At 46.5% G+C, this 25058-nt stretch overlaps 1 protein-coding gene across 2 annotated transcripts in view; it reads left to right on the forward strand.

Moving 5' to 3' along the window:
- The window catches only part of Dock1 (dedicator of cytokinesis 1), a 496042-nt gene that overhangs the window by 450835 nt on the left and 20149 nt on the right, over positions 1-25058 (forward strand). For both annotated transcript variants that reach the window (XM_075972578.1, XM_075972577.1), the window contains exons 39-46: positions 5773-5862; positions 6595-6699; positions 10835-10976; positions 11100-11178; positions 13415-13499; positions 17114-17200; positions 19113-19289; positions 20189-20272. In XM_075972578.1, coding sequence (XP_075828693.1) covers positions 5773-5862; positions 6595-6699; positions 10835-10976; positions 11100-11178; positions 13415-13499; positions 17114-17200; positions 19113-19289; positions 20189-20272 — 849 coding nt within the window. The remainder of the gene's footprint in view (positions 1-5772; positions 5863-6594; positions 6700-10834; positions 10977-11099; positions 11179-13414; positions 13500-17113; positions 17201-19112; positions 19290-20188; positions 20273-25058) is intronic.

The following is a 25058-nucleotide window of genomic DNA, read 5'->3' on the forward strand; positions in this document are numbered from 1 at the left end:
GTAATAACGCAGGGGAAGGTGGGCCTGGACCCTCCCAGGCAGTGTGACTTGTACCAGTGTGTTGCTGGTTGGCCAAGAGGAAGGCCCCATTCTCGGGTCCATAGCTGCATCCTGTGTGCGGGGAAGCTTTGGCCGTCAGGCTAGGCTGAGAGTGGAGTCAGAAAAAGCTTCCCTCTCTGCCTTACACCATGACACCAGCAAGGTCAGTAGGAGTTTTCACCTTTTATATTGGGCGCTCTGGCCAGTAAATTATGACCTGCTAGCTTCCCATGTTTCTCCCAAACAAAACTGCTACCCTGGTTTTGCTTTTCTTCCGTTCTTTACAGTTTTGAATGACTTTCAGCCTAGCTCTTGGCATCTTAATCTCTTCCTTTCTCTCCACAAAATGTCATTTCCATTCACTCTAGTTTTTAATTCTCCAACATTTCTTCCTTCCTTGGCCCAACAATTACTGCAGACTTCCTTTCCCGCTCCGTTTTCACCCACCTGGGCCTCTCCCCGCAAAACCCTCTCTGTTCAGCTTTATTGGGGAGGCGAGTGCTCTTTTCTGAGCTGCTCCAAATTGTCTGTCTTATTGTGTTTGGCTGAGGCCTAGTAATTTTCAATAAAGCCCTTAATCCGAGTACTTCACTGAAAATTACCAGGCTTCTCTGTGGAGGACAAGAGTTGAAAATAGCAGCCACGCTATTGGGAGAATTTAGAGGATGGGTGCCATTCCTAACCCAGGAGGCTGTGACTCCGAGTCTCTGAAGGCCAGACCCCCGTCGGCCATTAACAAAGATAATACATAACCTATGGCCCGGATGATGTGTGGACACTGTGGCTATTTCCAACTGGAGGTCTGTTTCTCATTGATGAAGTTCACACTTTACCTTGTACCATCCTTGGAGAGGGAGGAGAGAAAGCACATGCAGCCTGCCTCGTCTTGTGAGCTGTAAATAGGAGTTTGGAGATATGTTTCCATTTTTGGTGAGATGGTCAGATATTATTTCTAAGTAGGCTGATGCTTTCACATCCTGTGACGTCCTCTCTTTGAAGGCCGTGGGTAAGCCTTGTGGAACCCTGCCATAAGTTCATGCCCAGGCTTTGCAGGCTCTCAGGGTGAGCCAGAGTTTGTCTCATCAGACCAAACCCGTGTTGAGTGTTCAGGTCGCTTGGGTTCTTTGTGATTTGATACTATTAAAGGGAAGGCTTTTTTGTTAAAGCATTAGGGCCAAGAACAATGCTACTGTGCTTTAACCTGTAGGAACGCGAGGAAGTTTTTCCACTAGCCAGCCTACTGTGTGCCCCAGGCCACTTTGCACCCTGTTGTACACAGACCAAGAGTTAGACTCAAGGGATCCATGGCTAGCATTAAACTCCCCTAAGATTGAATAAATAGCAAAGCCTTTCTTGAGTTTGGTGCACAGCTGGACATGGGTAGATCTATTTCACGCTTGCAAATGGTCCCTTGTTCAGCTTTGGGGACTAGATAGATGCTCACTGAGCATGAAGGCCTCCTGCTGGTCCTGGGCCACTTGGTCCCTCTGGTGCAGAGGGACCTCAAGCAAAACTGTGGCCTCTTCCACACCGTTGATCCTCATCCATTAAACACCAGAAAGCTGTGTGGGACTCTGGAAATTCAGGAGGTAATTGAGTGTGACTCTTCCCAGTAACTGCCAGGGAAAACGGATGAGCGGTAGAAAAATGGCCGAAAGTCAAGCTTCACATAAAACTTCTTTGCTAGTGAGCTGGGCACAGCAGGTGAGTGCACCAAACCAGAGTCACCCGTGGGAGTCCTGGTGAGTCAGCCATGTGAAGGATGAAGGGCCTTCTATCTCCGGTGACACTTGTCTCTCCGTCTGCTGCTGCTCCACCACCCTGAAGGGTCTGCCTCCTTGTCAGCCACTTCATGCCTGCCAATCCACCACCCTGGAGGGTCTGCCTCCTTGTCAGCCACTTCATGCCTGCCAATCCACCACCCTGGAGGGTCTGCCTCCTTGTCAGCCACTTCATGCCTGCCAATGAGAAATCAATGCCTGTTATGTTCTCTGCCACCACTTTTGGGTGTGTGTGATGTTTCGCTCTGTTGCTTTCCCCCTTATTCCCATGAGACAAGATCGCCCAAGTAACTTAAAGCTAGATGGCAGTCATCAAAGCCTGTCTCTGTCCTGTCTCTGTCCCCTCACAGAGCCGAAGTTACAGTTGTGTGAGACCATGCCATGCTCTTCTACATGAATGCTGGGGATTTGAACCCTGCTCCTCCTGCTTGCATATCAAGTGCTCTTACCTGCTGAGCTGTCTTTCAAGTCCCATGCTTGACTTTATGTGTGGGTTCTGGGAATTGAACTCAGGTCATCGTCTGTGGCTGCCACCCACTTTCCTTCTGGCACCGTCTCCCCAGCCCCCTCTGCTCCCACTGTCATGGCAATGAGGAAGGTGTTTCATCAAAAAAGAGAGATTTCTGCAGGCGGGGCTTGAAGAAATGAGAGATTCTGAAACCAAGGTCCAGGAAGACAGTAACGATTACCATCTCAGGAAGAGGAAAGACCCTGTCCAGTGTGAAGAGCACGGAGGCCAAAGAGCCCCTCCAGGCGGTAGCTAACAATTCCCTAGATGCCATGAACTGGATTACAGACCTCAGATCAGAAAATGAAGTTGTCTGCGAACCCGGGCATTTTCATTTGGAGCTGTTCAAGCCTGCTAAGCCTGTAGCTCTTGTAAGAATGGAGCTGAGCCCAGGTTCAGTCACCAAAGGTCAAAGTGATTCTTGTGCTTAGACAATCTAAATCTAGATCATATTGAATCTGCTTCCTCTGTGACGCTGACATATTTTCCTAGGCATTTGCGTTGGAAGTCTGAATTGCCCACACTCCCTGTAGAGCCCTAGTCCAATTAAAGATAGTTGGAAATCTGCCCAGTGTGGAATCCTTTAACACAAGTGGAGGGGCATGGAAAGGGGTTGTGTATTTATAGAAAATCTGATCGAAAACATAGCCGCGAGACCTCAAGGTGAGCAGGATAAGATATTTACTCGAGACCTATATTTCTTTTAAAAACAATTACTTGGCTATGTATCTAAAGCACCTCATCTGTCATTTAGGATCAAGACAGATTAAGCTTTTGGTCGGGAATGAATTAGAAGTCTGAAAACTCTGAGCAGCTCAGAGAAGGTGTATTAGCTTGCAGAAGGAGACCTACGAGGAAAGGGAGTGTTGTCTTTGAAGTGGAAATATGCTAAGGGAGGTAGGGGTCACTGGTGCCTAAAAGAAACATTACAGGGGAGGGTGCTCTGTGGGGAATGTGAGCTCAGGCTCCAGAAGAGGATGTTGGAAGTCTAAAGAGGGAGATGTGGGTACACAGAGAATATGAGATAGCATGGACCAAAGGGAACAGGCACGAAGTGCGGACCCTTGACGCCGCGTCCCTGTCCCCTTCTAGACCCTGCTTCAGGCAGGTCTCCCTCTATCTGAAACTCACAAGCCACACACTTATACTTTGCTTTATTCAAACTACAACCATTGATTCTGAGCCACATCTTTTTTTTATTCATCAAGAATACCAAGTGGTGGTGGCTGGAGAGATGGCTCAGAGGAATAGAGCACTGGCTGCTCTTCCAAAGGTCCTGAGTTCAATTCCCAGCAACCACATGGTGGCTCACAACCATCTGTAATGAGATCTGGTGTCCTCTTCTGTACTGCAGGATACATGAAGGAAGAAACCTATATACATAATAAATAAAAATCTTTAAAAAAAAAAAAAGAATACCAAGTGGTATTGGGCATAAATGCCTACTCCTACCATCTACTGCCCTTGGAAGGTGGAGGCCGAAGACCCAAGATTTCAATGTCATCCTGAGCTATATGGTGAATTGGAGGCTAGCCTGGGACCCTATGAGATGCTGTCTCAAAACCCACAGTGGAGCAAAGGGGACAGTTTATAAAACAATGGGTACAAAAAGAGTGTCTCTGAGGGATGTAAGTATAGAAGTGCCCTTCAGTTAGTTGAATGAGTTGATAGTACCCAAAGCCTGTGGTGGGCCCATTCTAGCAGACAGTATGCCGGGCTCTGTGCCAGGAGTGTGCTGAGCCACAGCCCTGGAAGTGCTGGAGAATGCAGGTCTACCATGCATCTGCTGTGTTACCTTGAGCAAGCTCCTTCCCTCTCTGATCTACAGCTTCTCTGTCTGCAGCCTGGAAATGATACTCCCCTACCAGGTGGTTGGAGAGCTTGAACCAGGGAGCACGGCTGACTGGCTGTACATCTTGGACAGCATCATCTAGATGCTGTTAAAAGGCCCCACTTTTATTTCGCTCCCACCATGATCATCTACGCCAGTGGTTCTCGACCTTCCTAATTCTGTGATCCTTTAATGCAGTTCTTCATATTGTGGTGACCCCAACCATAAAATTAATTTGTTGCTACTTCATAACTGTAATTTTGCTACTGTTGTGACTCATAATGTAAATATCTGATATGCAAGATGTCTGGTATGTGATCCCCAAAGGGGTTAAGACCCACTGATCTATGCCCTTGTCAAGGAGGGGTTGCCCCCAGCGGGCAGAAATGAGCATCTCCCATGAGGAGTAGGGCTGTGAACTCTTGGGAACAACAGCGCTGTGGAAATGTAGACATTTGAGGCGAAGATTGCATTTTGGTGAGAACTGCCTGAACTTTGCTGTTTCCTGTCAGCGTTCAATTCTGTGTATTGAGCCTTGAGGAGCAGGTGGTAAACGTCCTCAGGTTTCATATGAGTGACACCCAGCCCTTGCTCTTGGGGGAATACCATTAGGGTGGGAAGGCAAGCATGTTCCAGTTTTAATATGCCAGAGAAAGTTCTGGGTCGCTGAAGCCCAAAGGAGGAGAGTTGGCAGCAAGTGGGAGGCATCTTAGGGGAGCTTCCACATCCGAATGCCACCATTCTTCTCAATCCACCTAGTTTGCCTTTCCCTTGGGAAATAACTACTGTGTGTCCAAAGTTTATCCACATTTTGAAAAATAAATGCTGTCATGGTGATGATAAGGGGCTGAAGAGATGGCTCTTCCAAGTTCAGTTCCCAGCACCCACACTGCCCACCTCACAACATCTTATAACTCCAGCTTTAGTGGGCTTCATCACCCTCAGAGGGCACTGGTATTCATGTTTTGTGTGTGTGTGTGCACGTGTGCACGCATGCACATGTGTACACATACAATAAAAAGTAAAATAAGTAAAAGTTTATATGTGCTTTTAAAAGTAAGTTACTTGGAGAAGCACCTCAAACTATTTGCTATAGGAAGTCCCTTTTCAAATACTGGCAGGATTGCCATCTGCAAAAAGCAAGCATTCTGAAGCTTTGGATGGGCATTTCTGGCAGCATGCTTTCTGGAACATGACAGCTATGCAGTGGGAACATTTGGGAAGTGGCCACGTAGTAGATGTTCCTAGCAATGTGTCTTCACCCTGCGGTGTCTCTTCCCTGGGCTCTGAGGCTGCCCTGACAGATGGTCCTTGGCGGCCATTACTGGCAGCAGGAGAGCGAGGACAGGTGATGATGGGCAGCAGCCCGCCATGCTGTGGGGAGAGCTGGTGTGATGGATGAGCCCTGGGGTCGAGTGCGTTAGTCAAGACCGCCGGTCCTGAGCTAAAGCCCGGAACCTCTAGAAAACACTTGTCTGCTTCCTGCATGATCCCCCGCAGTGTCTGTTAATCTAGCGAATTTCTGGAGGTTTCATTGTGAATAATGATGCCGCTGTTCGGCTGGATGCATGATTCATGCTTGGGTCTCTCTGTTTTATCTCTGTCACTCGCAGATGTGGGAGGAGGCCATCGCCCTGGGCAAGGAACTTGCAGAGCAGTACGAAACGGAGATGTTTGATTATGAACAGCTGAGTGAATTGCTGGTAGGCCTTCGCTTTGGTTATGTTTTTTTTTTCCCTAGATTTTCTCATTTCAGTCTTTGCATCCAATCCACAGCGGATATTCCCTGGGCTTTGACCTGCTCCCTCTTTGGTATCTTGGGAAATAGTTCTCCTTTATCTGCCGGGTGATTGGAGCCCATGAGCATTTGCTTTTTATTCTCAAGTAGGCCATGGTGTTAAAGCGCCCATTGAGATGCATAACAAGTGCTGACATCCTAGGTGCAGGGGTCCTGACGGTTCACAGTCTCTGAGAGTTTCAACTGGTTTAAAGTCCCCACCTTTTCCACAAGAGGAGGCAGACAGGTGGTGGCCAGAACCTTGTCATGCCAGGGCATCCTATCATCCCAGGGCGGCCTCCTCAGCCGTGCCTTTTTTGTGTGCAGGGGACCACATTTATGATGGGATGTTTGCCTGTAATTTAGAGCACAACAATTCTATCCTTCAGATTCTCCCAGCATCTGACCTGTATCCTTTAAAAACAAGCAAACAAACACTAAAAGTGCAGGAAAATCATCCTCTTGGATTATTGAAAATACCCCCAAGTCACAACAAGTGACCAAAGCTTTAGGGTACCTTGCTGGACAGTATGAAAAGCCATGTCAAAACTACCAGATTCTCCCAGGTGCCGGCCTCAGGTCCCCAAGAAGAATCCTGAAGGGTGGAGGCGTCAATGCTCTGCTCAGCCCTGAAATGAGTTTTCATTTTTCTTTCCAGAAAAAGCAGGCGCAGTTTTATGAGAACATTGTCAAGGTAATAAGACCCAAGCCGGACTATTTTGCTGTTGGCTACTACGGGCAAGGATTCCCTTCGTTCCTCCGGGTGAGTCTGAGTCTTCTTGTTCTGAGTGAGCATCACTCACTCAACAGAGAGACCCCTTTCAGTCTTGGTGTCTCACCCAGCAAAGTCATTTGCTGACTCGAGGGTGCCAGAGAGAGACCAAGAATATTTTCTTTAATTATATGAGAACTCTGGTTGCATATATACTTTTTGTGTGATTTTTTTTTTAATTCATGAGAGAATTCTCCTCAGAGATTTATGTGTGTTTAATTGTGTCAAAGTATACATAGCAACCTTGGGAGATGGCTCCTCGGACAAAGCAATTGCCACAAGTGTGAATACTTAAATCCAGATCCCCAGAACCTACACAAAGCCAGACTCAATGGCACTCATCTATAATGCCAGCACTCCTACCAAAAGATAAGAGATGGAGATGGGAGACCCTCTGGAAGCTCATGACTAGTTAGTTTGGTATATTCAGCAGCAAACAACAAAGGGACCCCCACCTCAACAAGGTCCAGGTCACTGACCAACACCCAAGACTCCTCTCACCTTCACATGTACTCTATGGTATGCATGTACACATACACACATGAACATGCATACACATAAACACACACATGATATAATTTACTGTTTGGCCATTTTAGTTGTGCATTTTGGTGGCATAAGCACACATTCACAGAAACCATCACCACCGTCTTGTTCCAGAATTTCCTCAACTTCCACAACTAGAACTTAGGGTCTGGAAAGATGGCACAGCAGTTATGTGTTGACAGAAGTTTCTGTCCCTCCTGGTCCCACAGCCATTCAGTCCCAAAGAAACACACAGAGGCTTATATTAATTATAAACTGTTTGGCCTATTGCTCAGGCATATTACTAACTAGCTCTGACACCTTAAATTAACCCATAATTTGTGTCTCTGTTTAGCCATGTGGCCTGGTACCTTTTCTCAGTAAAGCATTCTCATCTTGCTTACTTTGTGACTGGCTTATGACTGCATCTCTGCCTTTCCTCTTCTCAGAAGAGGACCAGGCACGCTCATGCTCATAGAGTGTTAGAGTCTAGGCCCCAGGAACAGAATCCCCCTGCGATACGGCGGCCACCAACCATGAATATAGTTACCTCTAACGCCAACAGCAAAGCAGCAGCCTGCCCGAGTGTGTAACGAATGACGCCAGGGAGGCGTGCTGCAATCCAGTCTAGAGCACTGGTCCTGCAGGCTCCAGGGACCATCCTGGGTCACTTCCACCATCAAAGGACAAAATGTGAAGTAAGAATAAAGAGTTTAACATGCTTGATTAATGCTGAGCTGACTTTCCCGACACACCTGAATGACTCTGCCTGGCTGTAGCAATATATTCATTACGCTTCACAGATCGCCTGGCAGGGGTCAGTCTGACAATGACATTACCAGTTACCAAAAAGTGGGCGGAATGTTTAGCAACTTCACGCTGCCGGGAGAGCAGACGCTGAGCTATCTCGCCATCCCCTTGGCACTGTTTTTCCCCATAAATCGAGCTCGTTGCTTTTTTGCATCCTTATTAATATTTATAATTCTCACAAGGAATAAATATCTTTGACTGTATGTATGTTCTCCCCCGCCCTGTTTTCCTGGTTGGAGGGACGACTGCAGAATGCAAAGTAATGGACGTTTCTGGAAAATACTATTAGTGTTTTCATCTATAACTCTAGTGTTTTTCTATTAAAGCCTTTATGTATTTTTATTATTGTGCCTTCTTCGAGGGTAAAGCTTAATAAATGCATCCTACTTTCTGAGTGGCCTGCTTTCTAGTAAATCTGTGCCTTCCTGAGATGTTTGGCTTCCCAGGGCCTCACAGGAGGCACAGACTCTGTATTTATATTTCTAATTAAGACTACATATTACTTTGCTTTCTGCTTGACATTTTTCTACCAGAGAAAAAATAGGGCATTTGTTTCTTCCATAATGATACATCAAGCCATACCTAAGTACAAAGCAGGGTGGTGGTGGTGGGGGATCCAAACCTTAAACTGTTACTTCCTTAGTCATTTGTTAAAGTGCCCAGTAAATTGGGATTTGAAAGGGGGATTATTCAGACCTGTTTGGACTGTTATAACAGACAGGGTGACTAACAAAATGCATTGCTCACAGACCTGGAGGCTGGGAAGTCCAGGCTCAAGGGGTCAGAAGATTCCCTCTCTGATGAGGCCCTGTAGGATGGGAGAGAAAAAACTTCTGGAGACCTTTGTGGATCCATTTCCTTCCCAATGCCCATACCTGCTCAGTTATCATTGCCTTGGGGACTCTAGTTCAGTGTGTAAAGGGTAGAAGGGAGACAAGGGCATTCTGGCCACAGCAGGGGTAGTTAATTGCATGATCTAGGAGACCCCCCTTATCTCTGTGAAAACACGTTAATTAGTTAAGTTTTGGTTTACTACTTAGTCAACACAAGTCTAAGAATGTGTAGCAAAATGCTATACCTGTCTCTTTCTGTCCCCTCTTCCTCTGTCTTCCTCCTTCTCACTGCCAACAACCTATGCCCGTCCGTGGACAGCCACTAATAAGCCAAGGGTGCACTAGCACAACTAGCTGATGCAGAGAAGCTTCTGATTAGACAGAAGCAACCAAAGAGAGGACTAGGCAGGTGGAAGAGGCAGCAGCCTTCAAATGACAGCAGCAGTGTTAGGTTCTAACCGCTGATACCTGTTGGTGACTCAGCGGACATCCACACACCTCTGATCCTTGAAGAGATCTGTTGTATGTCTCAACACTCTACCTTCCAGATGTATGTAGAGTGACTGCCTCAAACCTACATAGAGAAGGCCCCCACAGTGTAGCCCGTGTAAGGGGGAGTGCCCATCCACCTAAGCCCACACCAGATTTAACTATCTTTGGGAACCACTTCCAGTGAAACCTAGATTGGAGAATGTTACTTAGAAATGACAAAAATCAGTCCTAAGGGTTGTGTAGACTTTATCATTGTTGAGTAAGGCTCATTACAGAGCTCCTCCTGCTGGCCAGAAGTCCAGCCTCCAGGTTTCAGGGAGGCCGGGAGCTCAGAGTCTTCTCATTTGGTCTGGTTCCTTTTTCTGCCATCTCTGCTGATCTCCATATGACACCCAGGAGTCCAGTACCACTCTGAGGACCCCTTGTTCCCCTGCAGAGCTGGATTCTTTGGAGCAGGAGAAAGATGACTTAATGAGAGCTACAGGGGGAGGCAGCTGCTGCTGGCCACTAGATTCTCATGGAGGTTCTTTGCTGGGCCTGGGAACTCAATTGAAACGCAATTCATATGAGAGAAGCTTAAAAATTAATTAGTTTTACATGTACATGGGTATTCCCACAAGATGATAAGTCCCTAATATATGACCAGAGTTGATGCTTTTTTCACAACAAAATAAAAGCAGGACCAACAGCTCTCTTGACAAGATAGCAACTTCTGGGGAGGTTACTGGGGAAGACGGAGAGAGTAGGGCACAGAAGCTCAGGGAGGGTCTGGGTTACTTTATAGCTAGTTATCCAGGTTGGCTGAGGTGGAAGACCCCCCCCCCCCATAAGAATCCTTATTGCTTCCTTGGAAATGAAAGTTGAGGTTGACACGTTTGGAGGCACATGCCTTTAATCCCAGGGTTATGGAGGCAGAGGCAGGCTGCTCTCTATGAGTTTGAGGTCAGTCTGTTCTATGTAGTGAGTTCCAGAACAACCAGAGACACATGATAGAGAGACCCTGGAGAGAGAGAAAGGGAGAGGAAGAAGAGAAGGAGAAGGAGGAGGAGGAGAAAAGAAAGGAGAGGTTAAATGACCCCTAGAATGGTCACAGTTCTGTGGGCGGATTCAGCTTTCAATAATCACTCGTGGGAGGCATTTCTCCTTGCACCATGTGGGTCCCAGGGATCGAGCTTAGGTTCCCAGGCTTGGCTACAAGTGCCTCTACCTAGTGAGCCATCTTGTTGGCCTCCTCCATAGTTTTTTAATTGGTTGTTATCGCTAAGAACGAAGTTCGTGGGGGAGTGCTCAGCCATATGTATTTGGGTACCCTTGATTAGAGAATGCAGCTGCAGGTTATTCTTCAATGCAGACTTCAAAAGGGAAAATCAAAACTACCAAAGACGTTTTGAATATCGCACCCCTGTGTGTGAGCTTTTCTTGGTCCCTCACCTGTGGTGGTGTTTAACAGAAGTCATTGTTTCCAGGGGAAAGTATTCATTTACCGAGGAAAAGAATACGAGCGACGGGAAGATTTTGAAGCCCGGCTACTAACTCAGTTTCCCAATGCGGAGAAAATGAAGACAACATCTCCACCAGGCGATGACATCAAGACTTCTCCCGGCCAGTGTATCCTTTAAGACAGCAGGAGGGCCGTTCCTGGGAACAGTTGATGTACTGTACTTTCGGATGGCAGGGCTTCTTCTGGTTGTTGTGTGTGCTGTCACGTGCTCCTTAACTCTCTGCCCTCAGATATCCAGTGCTTCACAGTGAAGCCCAAGCTAGATTTGCCCCCAAAATTTCACCGGCCAGTGTCTGAGCAGATTGTAAGGTAACCATGCCATCTTTCTTACCAATAGGAGGTGGCAAGATGCTAACCATGGGTCTCTTGCTTATGGCTCTACCTTTTTAACATGTGAACTTTAACCTTTGAAGAACTTCTCAGATGATTTTTTTTTCTACCCTCTCCTAAGAACAAGGGAAAGTAATGATTTCTGGTACCCACAAAAGGGAAGGAAAGTAACTAGAGGGGTGCACAGAGGATTCCTTCCCCAGTGTTTAGGAAGATGAATCCTGGAAGAGAAAAGGTAGCCTTTGTTCTCCTTAGAGATCACATGTTCAGAGTAGACTCCCCAATAGTGTGCAAACCCCTCCCTGGCCCTATTCTCTGCAGATGTGGGCTCGCTGCCTTTTATGAACAGAGATCACAGTATTTGCTCCCCATGAGATGCAAAGTGAAAACCTCTGGTCCTAGGGTTAGAGGAATGGATCAATGCATTGGTAAAGCACCTGCCTTGCCAGCCTGAAGACCCAGTTCAATACCCCAGACTCACACTTAAAAAAACAGAAAACAAAAGCCACCAGGTAGAATGCTTCAGGCTTTAACCCAGCAATAGCAAGGCGGGAAGCAAAGACAGGAAAATCCCCGTAAACTACCTGTTTGGCCAATAGAGCCTATTTAACAAAATTCCTGGCTATTGAGAGACCTTGTCTCAAAGATTGGAAGGTGCCCAAAGGACCATTTCCGGGGTTGTCCTCTCACCTCTCCACACGTGTGAACACACAGACAGGGTCATGCTGTGGTATTTAAAACGCACTTATCCCAGTGGGGTGAACTGCACCCAATGCACTGGGTAGCTCTGTAGAGTCAGCCTCCCCAGTGGCTCTTTGATGTGGAGAGTTCTTTATTTGATCTCTGCTCAGCTGGGGGCTGCAGCCTCTTTGATGCCTGCTCTGCCTCTGGTCTGTTTGTTCCGCATCCTGTTGCTCCATGGCCCTTTAGCCTTTCATCCTAGCGGTCATGGAAACAGCAGAACTGCCTATTTGTAGCGAGTTTGTTCACAGAAATAGAGGGTTCAGTTTGGATGCTCACCTTTGGAGACCTGGATAGAGGTGGGCGGTCCTTGGGCTTCCCACAGGTCAGGGAACCCTGATTGCTCTTCGAGCAGATGAGGGAGGGTGACTTGATCGGGGGAGGGGGAGGGAAATGGGAGGCGGATGAGGGGGGGAGGCAGAAATCCTTAATAAATAAATAAATTTAAAAAAAAGAAATAGAGGGTTCACAGTGCCTCTCAGATGGCACTGTGTACATTCACACACACACACACACACACACACACACACACACACCCTTCACAAGCACGAGCTTATCTCCTAAGGAAGAGAGACAACAGGCTGCTTATGGCCCTGCACACCACTCTGGAATCTGCTGAATCTCTATCTCAAAAATCTGAAACCAGAGTGCATGACATCTTTCTTTTTAAGAGATAACATATCGGGGGCTGGAGAGATGGCTCAGTGGTTAAGAGCATTGTCTGCTCTTCCAAAGGTCCTGAGTTCAATTCCCGGCAACCACATGGTGGCTCAAAACCTTCTGTAATGAGGTCTGGTGCCCTCTTCTGGCCTGCAGGCATACACACAGACAGACTATTGTATACATAATAAATAAATAAATATTTAAAAAAAGAGATAACATATCTTCAATTTATATAAAGTTAACTGTCACATTATTCTGCTAGCTGGGACAGAGGCAGGTGGATCTCTGTGACTTCAAGTCCAGCTTGGTCTACATAGCAAAGTGCAGATCAACCAGGACTACATAATGAATCTCTCTCTCTCTCTCTCTCTCTCTCTTTCTCTCTCTCTCTCTCTCTCTCTCTCTTCCTCTCTCTCTTTCTCTTCATACACACACACACACACACACATCACTAAAATAACACATTACTGATTTTTGCCATAGTGAGCACACTTGTTGTGTGCTCCTTTTCTCTCCTTCCCAAGCCTTTGCCAGGCCCACCTGCCTGCATCCCTTCCTCTGCATCTCTTCTCCCCTGAGCACGGGCAGAGACAAAGAGGAGGTAAAAGTCTCCAGTCAGTCTTTGTGCTGTCACCATCTCCCTTCAGGGCCAGACGGAGAGTGGGCCAAGGCCATAGCTTTAGGTCAAGGTTGGGGACACTTCCTGAGATGTGGTGCTGCCGTATTGTGAGGCCAACCCTGTAGACCCTTCACCTCCGTCTAAAAACAAGCTGCTTGCTGGTTAAAAATCTTACGTTTTCTTTCTCTACAGTTTTTACCGGGTGAATGAAGTCCAGCGATTTGAATATTCTCGACCCATCCGGAAAGGGGAGAAAAACCCAGACAATGAATTCGCGGTAATTAAAAAAAACAGCAACATCTACAACCTTGTAACAAAACTCAAAATGCCTCACCTGTTCTCCCAGCCACAGAAGGACCTGGAGAGCACATCCCCGCCAGGCCACCACGGACAGTGTTAAATAAATGTCTCTGTGCCTCCTATGCAGACATCCTACACATTATACTCCAGGCTGCGGAAAGCTAGTAGCACTTCACACAGCCTATTAGTGAGCGAGCAGAGACATCTAATAATGGACCAACGGCATCAGGGCACTGGGTGTTCCCTTGCAGTGACTCTCAATGCTCAGAATACCAGAGGCTTATTTGGCCTTGGGTGACAATGGCAGTGAGGTGAAGCCACCACCAGGCCTCCCCAGAGTTTATCACACTACAGCGGGTTTCCACTGACATTCTGGACTGACATCTGTGGGGCCATGCCATGAGTCTCTAACCTGAACCCAGTCACCTCCCTGACTGTCTCCCTGGTCATGACAACCAATCAGGGCTCCAGACCCTGCCTGATACTTCTTCCTTTTTGTAGCTATCACATTGGCTTTGGAAATAGTAACACATATCCATATAGTGTTTTAGAAATTAGCCATGCAGGGCAGGGGAGATGGCTGCGTCAGTAAAATGCTTGCCTTACAAGCATGAGGATCTGAGTTCAAATCCCAGAACCCATGTCCAAAAGGTTTATAATCCCAACATTGGGGTGATGGCATAAGGTAGGTCCCTGAAGCTCACTGGTCAGCCACTCTAACTTACTAGGCAAGCTCTGGATCTCAATAAGGGATCCTGTGTCACAAAACAAGGTGACCAGTACCCAGAAGAACCTAGCCAAGGTTGACCTCTGTTCTCTACCTATTCACATTCTCTCTCTCTCTCTCTCTCTCTCTCTCTCTCTCTCTCTCTCTCTCTCTCTCTGAAACTGAACAAGTGAACCATTAAAAGGCATCAGACAAGTTTGACACGTTAATACCTTTTTTACTAGAACTCCTCCCTGCAGAATCCCTCTTTAGACCCCTAATGCAAGGGAACCTGAGCCCCTGAGTGACAGCAAGAACCAGCCCCACTAAAATGGCTTTCTTTTGTAGTCAGGATGCCTTTGGGGTACAGGAAGCCAAAGGTGACTATCATGCACGCCTAAGTAAAGCAGGTTTTGGAGACTACTTTCAGGGCTGCCTTGGGCAAAAGGATATTGACCCTCCCTCTGCAGGAATCCTTGGGACAAAACCTGAGTTTCCTTCACAGCTCCTGGCAGTTACCTTAGTGATGTCCCCTCCAGCCCCCAGGCCAGTGTCCTTGTGTGTTGACAGGAGCTTAGAGTAAGGTGACTCCTTATTTCAAGATGAAGGTTGGGCTCCTCAGCCAGTGCTAACATCTCAACCTGGTCCTCACAGTGTGACTAGGGTCAGCGCCTAGACACACACAACCTGGATATCCATCCGTGCTAACAGCAAGTTCATAGCTTTCTGAGTATTTCTTTTACAATCACAAATCATGTTCTTCTTTCTGCAGTGTCTGGGACCCAGGGATTTATTGACTTCCCCCCTACCCCATACCCACTCCCCTTCTTGCAGTATGTATATTCTTACACTGTAAGGAATAGACACATGGAGGCCAAGCAGACTGCTGAAGAGCGCTCAGCGAGCTGGCAGCAGAGCTAAGAATAACTGAGACACCTGACATTTTGAGCTGTGCTAAGCCTCAGAGCTTGTGCTGTTTCTAGATGGCCCCAAAATCCCCCGATGGCCCCATTTGGGTCCTCACGCATAGATGAAGCATTCAGAAGGCCCAGGATTTAGCCCTTCACAGCCTGACAGAGGTTCAGGCTTCCAGAAAAGAGCAGAGTGTTTTATAGTAGCGAGAAGTCTGATCCTGGCCCCTTCTACAGGCTTCTAACTCCAAGGACAAATGCTAGAAAAACTGCCCTTTGAGGCCAAGAGCTGTGCTCAGCATCTCTAAGCCTGACAGAGGATGAAGCCTTCAGGAGCAAGGGCTATCGAGGAGGAGACAACCAAGGGAGGGTCCAAGTTAGGAACTGACCATGAAGCTGAAGATAAGCCCAGGGTCTTTACAGGGATATTGACGTGAAGGAGAAAGGAGACAGGCTCTGCAAGTCTACCCTTTCTCTAGCAAGTCCCTAAGCACCCAGGCAGTGGAACATGGCCTGGGAGACGGATCTGCCTGTGGCCCTGAAGCTCCTATTGTCCCCTTGCTTTCCTCTGGAATGTCAGAGATTGTAAAGGACAGGCCAGCATTCTGTTATTGTCACCCCCTGACTTGTTAGTCCCAAGAAGGTGAAAGTCTGGAAAGTTATAGTGTGCCCCTCTTCTAAAGCTGTCAACCAACCATTAAAGAGGCACAGAATTAGGCTCTTTGCACTGAAAACATTTCTTGCAATGTGTGAGGTGGAGCTTTACGAAGAATATATTTTAGAAGAGGATTCTATTTGAAATATGCCTAGGGCTGAGGCTGTACCTTGGATGGTAGAATGCTTGCCTAGAACATACAAAAATCTAGGTTTGATCCCCAGTGTGGCAGAAAATGAGTGGGTATTGTGGTGCACACATGTAATCTGAGCAGTTAGGATCAGAAGTGCAAGTTCATCCTGAAAGACCTACCAAGTTAGGGCCCGCACGGAATATGTGAGACCCTTGTTCAAAAAACTAAACAAAATTTACATGTGAAAAGGCATAGCAATGGAAGAGAAGCCTTGAACAAGGATGCAACAGTGTGTCGCTCCTCATCAGTACTTGTGGGTCATGGCACCCTTTTTTGCGCACTATGTTCCTATAGAATATAAACCTAATAATTACATTGTTTATAGTAATGATTTTATTAAAACACAAGAGGGTAGGTGGAAGTTTCGGTTCCACAAACTGCTCCCAAGTAACTACTCAGAAGCATTAATTATAAATGCTCAGCCCATAGCTCAGGCTTATTACTAGCTAGCTCTTACATTTTAAATTAACCCATATTTCTTGTCTACTCTCTGCCATGTGACTCATGGCATGTTACCTCATTTTATACACATCCCGCTTCCTCTGCATTTTCTGGTATCTTTTCTGACTCTGACCTTTTTTACCCCAGCATCCTTAGTTTGGTGGTCCCACCTATACTTCCTGGATAGCTACTGGCTATTCAGCTTTTTATTAAACCAATTTGAATGACAAATTTTTACAGTGCACAAAAGGATTATTCCACTGCAGTCAAGAGGTCAATTTTAGGAAACTTGGTCTTTAATGCATTTGTACCTTTGAATTCCTTTTGAACCCTGGGAAAGGCTAACATAAACTTCACATGGATGCCTCTCCTAAGCACACTTATTTCAGAGGGAACACCTATCATTCTGAGGTATTTATGTCACACCCCCCCTCACCCACTACAATTCCATGCTAAACAGCAGATAAACAAGTTTGATAGGCTTGAAACATGGTGCTTTGATGATGAGTTGTGGTTGTCAAATAGAACAAGGCTCCTGGGGTTCACACACACCTGTCCAATGTGAACACAGCCCTTGTCCTGCTAGAAGACCCACATGCTGGACTCACACAGAAACCCAACAGAACAGAGTCCCCTCCTGCTGGCACCCCCATCCTGACATGTATTGTGTGGGCTCTTCTTACAGAATATGTGGATCGAGAGAACCATCTACACTACGGCCTATAAGCTGCCAGGAATTTTAAGGTGGTTTGAAGTCAAATCTGTCTTCATGGTAAGGAGACTCCTCAGAAGGAAGTACCCGCCCTCCTCTTTGGTTGTGTTTGACAGGCCCTCCATGACCCCAAGGGCCTTGTGCTCACTGTGGCTTGTTCCATGCTCCATACCCTTCAGTGCCTGTCACCACCCTGCACGGACCTCAGAGCATCAATATCTCTCATCGCCTCCTGCATCTTATTCCCAAAGCTGCGTGGCCACCCCCAGGGCTATCTGACAAGAAATCCATTCCTTCTCACGCATTAGTAATGTCAGCCATAGCTGCATTGCTTTGACAGGTCTTCTAACTAAATAGAAGTGTAAAGTACATTCCCACTGATGTAAACACCCTACAAAACATCTTCCTGGGAGTTTTGTTGCCATTTAAATGACAAATAATGAACAGAATTTACTCATTTCATATGAGAATATATTCCTCCTTGGGCGTATTTTTACAGACACGACAATTTCCATTTTATAAGCCAAACTTTGCCTTGCTATGGCACAGGGTTATTTTTGTTTGGTTTTATTTATGAATGGGTATTTTACCTGTATATATGTCCTGTGTATGCCATGTGTGTCCAATGCCTACTGATGCCTAAAGAGAAGGTGTTGAATCCTGTGTGATTGGAGTTTCAGGTAGTTGTGAGCCACCATGTGGATGTTCAGAATCAAGCCCAGGTCCTCTGGAATAGCCGCTAGTTGTCGTAACCACTAAGTCGTCTCCAGCGCTAGGGGGCAGTTTTATTTACATGGAACTTGTATTTATGGGTAGCCTCACAGGGTGGCTTCGCTAGCAGAGCTATGCCATGGGGTTTATTGCCAAGACTGAAATATTAGGCTATGACAATTGTCCATATAAAATGATCCAATAAAAGCACAAGGATATAGAAGGCTTCTGCTGTGTGCACGAAGTCTTGGATTCTAAACCCCCCCCCACCACATAATTGGGTGTGGCAGTGCATGCCTATAATCCCAGCACACAGGAGGATTGGAAGTTCCAGTGTTATTTTCAACTGTGCATTGAATTTGAAGCCAGCCTTGGCGACATATGATATTCTGTCTCCAAAAAAAACAAAAGCAGACAAACAAACAAGAAAAAACTAATTACAATATGCTTTTGTTCGTGTATCTTCACTGGGTTGGATCCCACTTCAGGAGATGGCTCCTGCCATTCAATTAACAGTGAGTTCTTGAAACACCTGGTGATTTGGCTTAAGGACTTGGCTAATCTTGCCAAGTTGGCTCTTCCCTTCTGTGTGTCCACCCCTCTTTTTTGCTCATGCCAATGTGAGCTCTGGGCCCTTCCACGAACTTGTATTTCCCTGCTCCACCAGATCTCTCCAGACTACAGGAGCCGAGATGGAGACCTCCCCACCCTTACTCAGAACCCTCAGGACGCTTTGCCTGCCCCTTCTGGGGACATGATCACTTCCCACTCTGAGACCTTCATTCTCCATCCCAAAGCCACGAAGGTAGACAGAAGGCAGAGACCATTTAGGGCAGCTAGGCTGAGATCTGATGAGAAACCCAATTAAAGTCCTTTAGATCTGCACAAGACATGTTAATGCATGAATAGAATTTATTCATATATTCAGGACATATATACAGGTAAAATCCCACTCATAAATAAAACCAAACAACACAATAATACTGTCCCATAGCAAGGCAAAGTTTGGCTTATAAAATGGGAATCATCGTGTCTGTAAAAATATGTCTAAGGAGGAATATAGTCTCATGTGAAATGAATAAACTCCATTCGTTCATAAAATATTCTGTTCATTTCAGAGTGAATTTCCATAACTCCAAATACCTGTATTTTCACAGAAACCAGGTGTTAGACAAAAAATGTACAGGAGGCCAGGGAGGCCGCCTCACTTGGGCACACTGCCATAGCTGGAATGATGCCCACCATGTTCTCTTTCTTGTAGGTAGAGATCAGCCCACTGGAGAATGCTATCGAGACGATGCAGCTGACCAATGACAAGATCAGCAGCATGGTCCAGCAGCACCTGGATGACCCGGGCCTGCCCATCAATCCCCTGTCCATGCTCCTGAATGGCATTGTGGATCCCGCTGTCATGGGCGGTTTTGCCAACTATGAGAAGGCACGTGACATACCTGGGATGGGCTGAGCATTTCAAAACTCTATCCCTGGGACCCCAGAACTATCCTGAAGAGTCACCCTCACTTTCCAGAACTCTTGGGGCCATTAAGAACATAAAGATCCCGTTCTGGAGATAAGCAAGAGTCCAGATATTTACCCTAAAGAGATGGCACAGGAGGAGCTGAGTGGACTTCTGACTTTCAACAATGGTTCAGAGAAAATAGCAGAAACCAAAGAACGTGGGGTACAGGCTAAATCAAGTCTGCCCTCCATAGCCCACTGCCCATTTTTGCAAATACTGGATTACATGCATTTATTTCCCTTGCCTCTGACAGTTTCTCTGACACAGCAATGACATATTTGAGACACTAAACAAAGCCACCTATGGGGTCCACAAGACCAAAATTATTTTTCTGCTGGCCCTACACAAAAGAAACTTGTTGACACAGACTTAGACTGTGAAACCCAAGACCAGAAGGATCTCCTAGTGAGCTGGTTGTGGCCATAGAAGAAAAGTTAGTACCCTCCCGCCAATGTCTGTGTCCTCAAGACAAATAATTATCCAACTGGACTCAATAGAAGAGAAGAATAACAGCTATCAGGGTGAACTTCCAAACTTTGGTACAGCTGAGAGAGCCATAGCCACTGCTACTCAATAGGACCAAGCAATCTAGATCTGCTGTAGCCTTTCTGGACTCCTGCTGCCTCTGTGCTGCCTGTGTTGTATTTGACCTTGGGTCCTGGAGAGGGTCCAAACCTAGGTGTGCAAGGAGTGCCATGGGAGGGCTGTGGGACTAGGTGATGCATGGATCTCTTCCCAAGGCTTCTATGTGCAATGCTGTGCTAGGCAATCACATGTAAACGGCTATCACATGTGACCAGGTCTCCCTGTCTCCACAGGCTTTCTTCACAGACCGATACCTGCAGGAGCATCCCGAGGCTCATGGGCAGATTGAGAAGCTCAAAGACCTGATAGCTTGGCAGGTTGGTATGGCTAGGAAAGGAAGATGGTGACCTGGGCCCCTTTGCATATATTCCTACCAGCCTGGCATCCTCTGGGTTAACACATTCACAAGGAAAAAAAGTCACATAAACACCCCCAAACTTCTGTGTCACTAATGAACAAGATCTGCTAGGAAACCTATGTGTGACTGGGATTAATAGAAGGATATCAGATATCAAGGTGGACTCAGCAGCAGAAGCTCTTGCCTTGGCCACCATGGTCCAAGAGACGAGAGAGAGAGAGAGAGAGAGAGAGAGAGAGAGAGAGAGAGATTATAGAGTAGCTGCAGCCTGCCCACCCCTTCCACCATGAAGAGGCAGCTCAGAAGGATGAATATCTTTGTGGTTCTGAGCGTTCTGTTGCTTCCATTCTTGCTTCTAGGCTGACCCCTTCTGGGCTGTCTACTTCAAAAGGAGGGTACTCCAGAGGGCCCCTTGTAGTTCTCTGGTGTCTGTGCCTCCTGGAGCCCCTGGGCTGGGTATTCTACACGTAGTCCAACTATGTTTGCTCTGCCATTGGAGCGACTTGCTACGAATCTCCTCACATTGGCAGGAAGGACATGACGGGTAGGGTACATGATCTTCATCACATGCAGCCCCACTAGCCAGACTGCAGAAGGTAGGAGTGGGCCAGCCTGTGCTGGAGTTAGGGATATACACAAACTGCAGACATGGAGAGCTAGCCAACTTTTGCTAGAATTGGACAGGTAACCAGGCCACATGCATGGCTAAGCCTGGCCCTAGTCTCTTAAGTGGGCCTAAGGACACCAGACTCAGCACAGAGCTGCCCCTCCTAGGAGATCTTTCTGGCATTCTATACTGACTCCTAAAAGAGTCTCATCCTTGTGACATTTCTGTCACCAGCACAGAGGCCACTTAGGATGTGGGTCTGAGGTGTAGTTTGCAACCAAGATAGAAGTCTTCAAAATTTGCATTCAGATATGTAAGATGACTGGATTTTCACAGTAAGTGCCACACACACACACACACACACACACGCACGCACGCACACACACATGCACCAGCTGTAATTGTGCTCCCCAGTCCCTTCTTCCCTCAGCTTCTGGCATCTGCCCTTCTACTTTCTGTCTGTGTGAACCTGGTGTCTTAAGACACTCTTGTCAGTAGAACTGAGGATGATTGGTTCTTTGGTGTGTCTTATTTCAGTCCACATAACGACTTCAAGTTTCATCCGTGTTGTCGCTTATGTTAGAATATCTTTGTAAAGCTAAATAATTATTCTGCTGTGTGGCTATGCCACAGTTTACCCGTTCCTCTGTCGGTGAGCATTTGGGTTGCGTCACCTTGTGACCGGTGTGACTAATGACGCAATGAACATGCGTCCACAAACACCTGTCGTCTCTCTGCTTTCTGGTCTCTGCATATCCTGGAGGCTAGATTTTCTGTAGCTCGTACCATCTAGGTCTGAGGTTTTCACCAGTTACCAAACTTATCTGCAGTGGTTGAGTCATCCTATACAGCAAACAGCTAGAATACAAGTTTCTGCATCTTCACCAAGACTTGTTATTATTTTCTTTTTTTATATCGTGAACATTTTTATGTTTGTGCAGCCCTATGCATTTTTAAGGGAATTACTTGAGAAAAAGATGTTTTGATCCTTTTTTTATATGTCTCTTGAGGTCTGGTTGCCCTTGGAATTGTTTTTGTGGCAGGATAAGGTCCCTCTGAACACCAAGGGAGGAACACTATTGGTCAATAGTGGTTTCTTCACTCAGAATGTAAGTCACGTTCATAGAAGCCCTGTGACTTTATTTTAAAAAGAAAACATGGGAAAGAGTTTAAATTTTGGATGATTCCATTTGAGGCCCTAGAAACCAAGGGGGCAACAGAACTCAAAATACCCCCAGAATGCTATAACACAAAAACTAGTTTGGTCTGTAGAAGTTCTATTGATTTTTTCCCCCTGTAAGCTTTTACAGCAAATTGGATTTTATGAGTTTCAAGTCATACAGAGGAAAATAATTTGTTCCCCAGAGAGAGACTTTATGCCCACATCATGTCATCGCCCCTAATAACTATATTAAAAGATGAATTTTAAAGCAGCGCATGGTAAAGTTGAAAGAATCTGTTTTCTAGCGACTTCATTAAATGAAAGAGCAAAGGGAAAAATACATATTCACAACATTACCTGCGATTTTGCTCTCATTTGCAAGAGTTTTGATATCTTCGTATCAGTAATTGAGTTGTATGTTCATTAAAAAAATGAGAGCTTTATAGTTAGCCTTGTTCTCGTTTTGCTCATTAGTTTATTCAGTTTGAGTTTTTCCCAAAATTCTATCTAGGCAGAGCAGGATTTCTCCTAGGAGGAGTCCCAGGGCTTGCTGGCAGTGTTACCTCACAGGCCGTAGACAAGCATGCCTCCATGACCTACAGTACTGATAAGATTGGCCGGTCAACCTCAGGTGCTCCTTAGTTCTGCTTCACGATTCTGAAGACGAGGACAGTGATGACCTGGCCTCGCCAGCTGAAAGACTGGGCATGATGCAGGCTGCCCCTGCAGATTTCACAGTGGATTCTCAGTCAGGAACTGCTCCCTCAAAGGCTTGCCTCTCACTTTCCTCTGACACACCTGCAGAGTGTCCAAAGACAAGGCCACGCCTTCTCCTGTTGAGCGACTATGCAGCATACTTATTTTCTTTGAAACATGCAAAGATGAGAGAGTAAGCTTACTCATCATTCCCAGCCAACAATAAGCACCGCCCTTTCTGCAGGGGCCAGCGCCCTCAGCGCGGTGAACAAAGCTGTTCCCTGCTGCTGGCAGGACTTGGACCTCGTCAGGGCACACATGATACGGTGCTTGAGGAGAGCACTATTGAGAAAGGGTCGAAGGTTTCACTTTGAACTCTGGAGGTGTGACTGGGAAAGCCCCCCCCCACACACACACCTCTTCCAGAGTCTGAGGCTCTTTAGAAATAGCAGATTCCAGGGGTACGCATAGCGACTCAAACTGTGGGGCATAGTTTCTGGGTCTAATGGCAATTGTGTGGCAATCCTGAATGGAGTTAGGAATCTGCATGCTGGAGATATTTTGAACATGTGGAACAAAAGGGCCTCGAAAGACCGTTTCAGGCCCGAGGTCTCTGGCTTCCCTCCGTGTATTAAGCACCTCGTTTGTTGGACAGAGCTGCACGGAATGGCTTTTTATTTCCTTTCATTTAGGATCACAGCTGCAGCTCAGCTCCAAATAGACGGAGAAGCAGGGGCCAAATCCTATCCCATGAGAAGGCTTTATCTGCCCAGTGTCAGGGATGCCTGAGAGCTGTGTAATCTCTCACCTCTTAAGTCTCGCCTGCCAAGCCACAGGTTCCAGCAATCCCAGTGCAAACAAGGGTCTCAGCTTTCTCATCCATCAAGTATCCTCTTTGATACAAAGAATACTTTTGCCACCTGGCAACTATCACCACCTCCACCACCAAACACAGGATGGTTAGATTGTATTTTGCACATTTGAAACAGCCATTCTAAATCAGAATTGCTCTTAGTGTCTACAGTGACTATGGCTTTGCCTGTGACTATGGCTTCGCCTGGAGACAGCCTTCCCACACCTGCTCGCCTCCCCTCTTCCTCAGACAACATATTTGCCTTGCCACCCAAAGTTGTCCCGACGTTATTGTGTCGTTACCCCCCAGTCAGAACTCAGGAAGAGAAAGCCTGGCAGTAAGCATTTCTTAGGCTGGCCCTGGGCACATGACAACAAGCCCTGGGGAAGCTGCCATCTGCATGAAGAATCCATAGGGAACTATGAAAACACCTTGTTCTGAAGGTTCAACTACACACGGGTCTTTTGTGATAACTGGATAGTTACCACAGAATAATGGATTTAGGTCCAAATATCAGCAAAACAAACTTTTCTATCAGTGCCTTCTGAGCAGGCTGGGTGCTTTGAATATGGGGATACATCGTGCCCCCCCTTTCCTGGAGTACAAGAGAGGCAGCAGCTGTGTGCTATAAAAGGAAGCAGAAACAGATCATGAGTTGATTCATCTTGCTAAGATTCCTTGAGTTTGTTCACATGAAACTCAATTGTGCACTTATTATCCCTCTTACTAATAAATATGCTGGTTCGCATTGGTATTCTGTCTTATTAGGAAAATCAGTTTTTAATCAGTATCTTTATTTAATTATAAATTATTAAGAGGAAGCCTCTTAGCTTGATTGCATTGAAGACTGACTAACTTCCAGTCTGGGTACCAGGGGGGGAGCAGAGTTCAGGGACAGAATGGAGCCTGCTCCCTTGCCCACCCTCTGGCCGCAACCGCTCCAGGGGTCTCTGCCACCGAGAGAAGGAAAATGTCTCACGTGGCAATTTTAAAGGTCAGCATCATTTCTGCGGAAGTGAAGTGTTGGCGTGGATCCCTTGTGACAGTCGTGTCGGCAGAGAAGCGATTATTTTTGGTTTTGAGGGAGAATAAATTTAGTTTTTCTTTCCAAGTCAGAATATCCGTCAGGACGATAGATCACCTCTAATTGGATTGTTATGTTTGGGGCAGGCTTCTCAATTGCCTATAAATACAATCTTCTCAGCTGATGAATGGGCTCTGCCGTGACCTCTCGCTACCAGAACAAGGCACATGTGAGCACGTTCAAAGCACATCTGTCCCCAGACTCCAGGGAGAAACACTGATGTTAAGTCCACCCCTGTCAAGTAACAGAGCACCCATCATGTGGGGAGCTCCACCCTCGTTATGGTCCCCTCAAGACCCAAACAGTTCTTATTTAAACATTTCTTTCTCTGGGGGTGGAGGGC

Source organism: Microtus pennsylvanicus, chromosome 5, assembly GCF_037038515.1.
Source record: "Microtus pennsylvanicus isolate mMicPen1 chromosome 5, mMicPen1.hap1, whole genome shotgun sequence".
Classification (NCBI taxonomy): Eukaryota; Metazoa; Chordata; class Mammalia; order Rodentia; family Cricetidae; genus Microtus; species Microtus pennsylvanicus.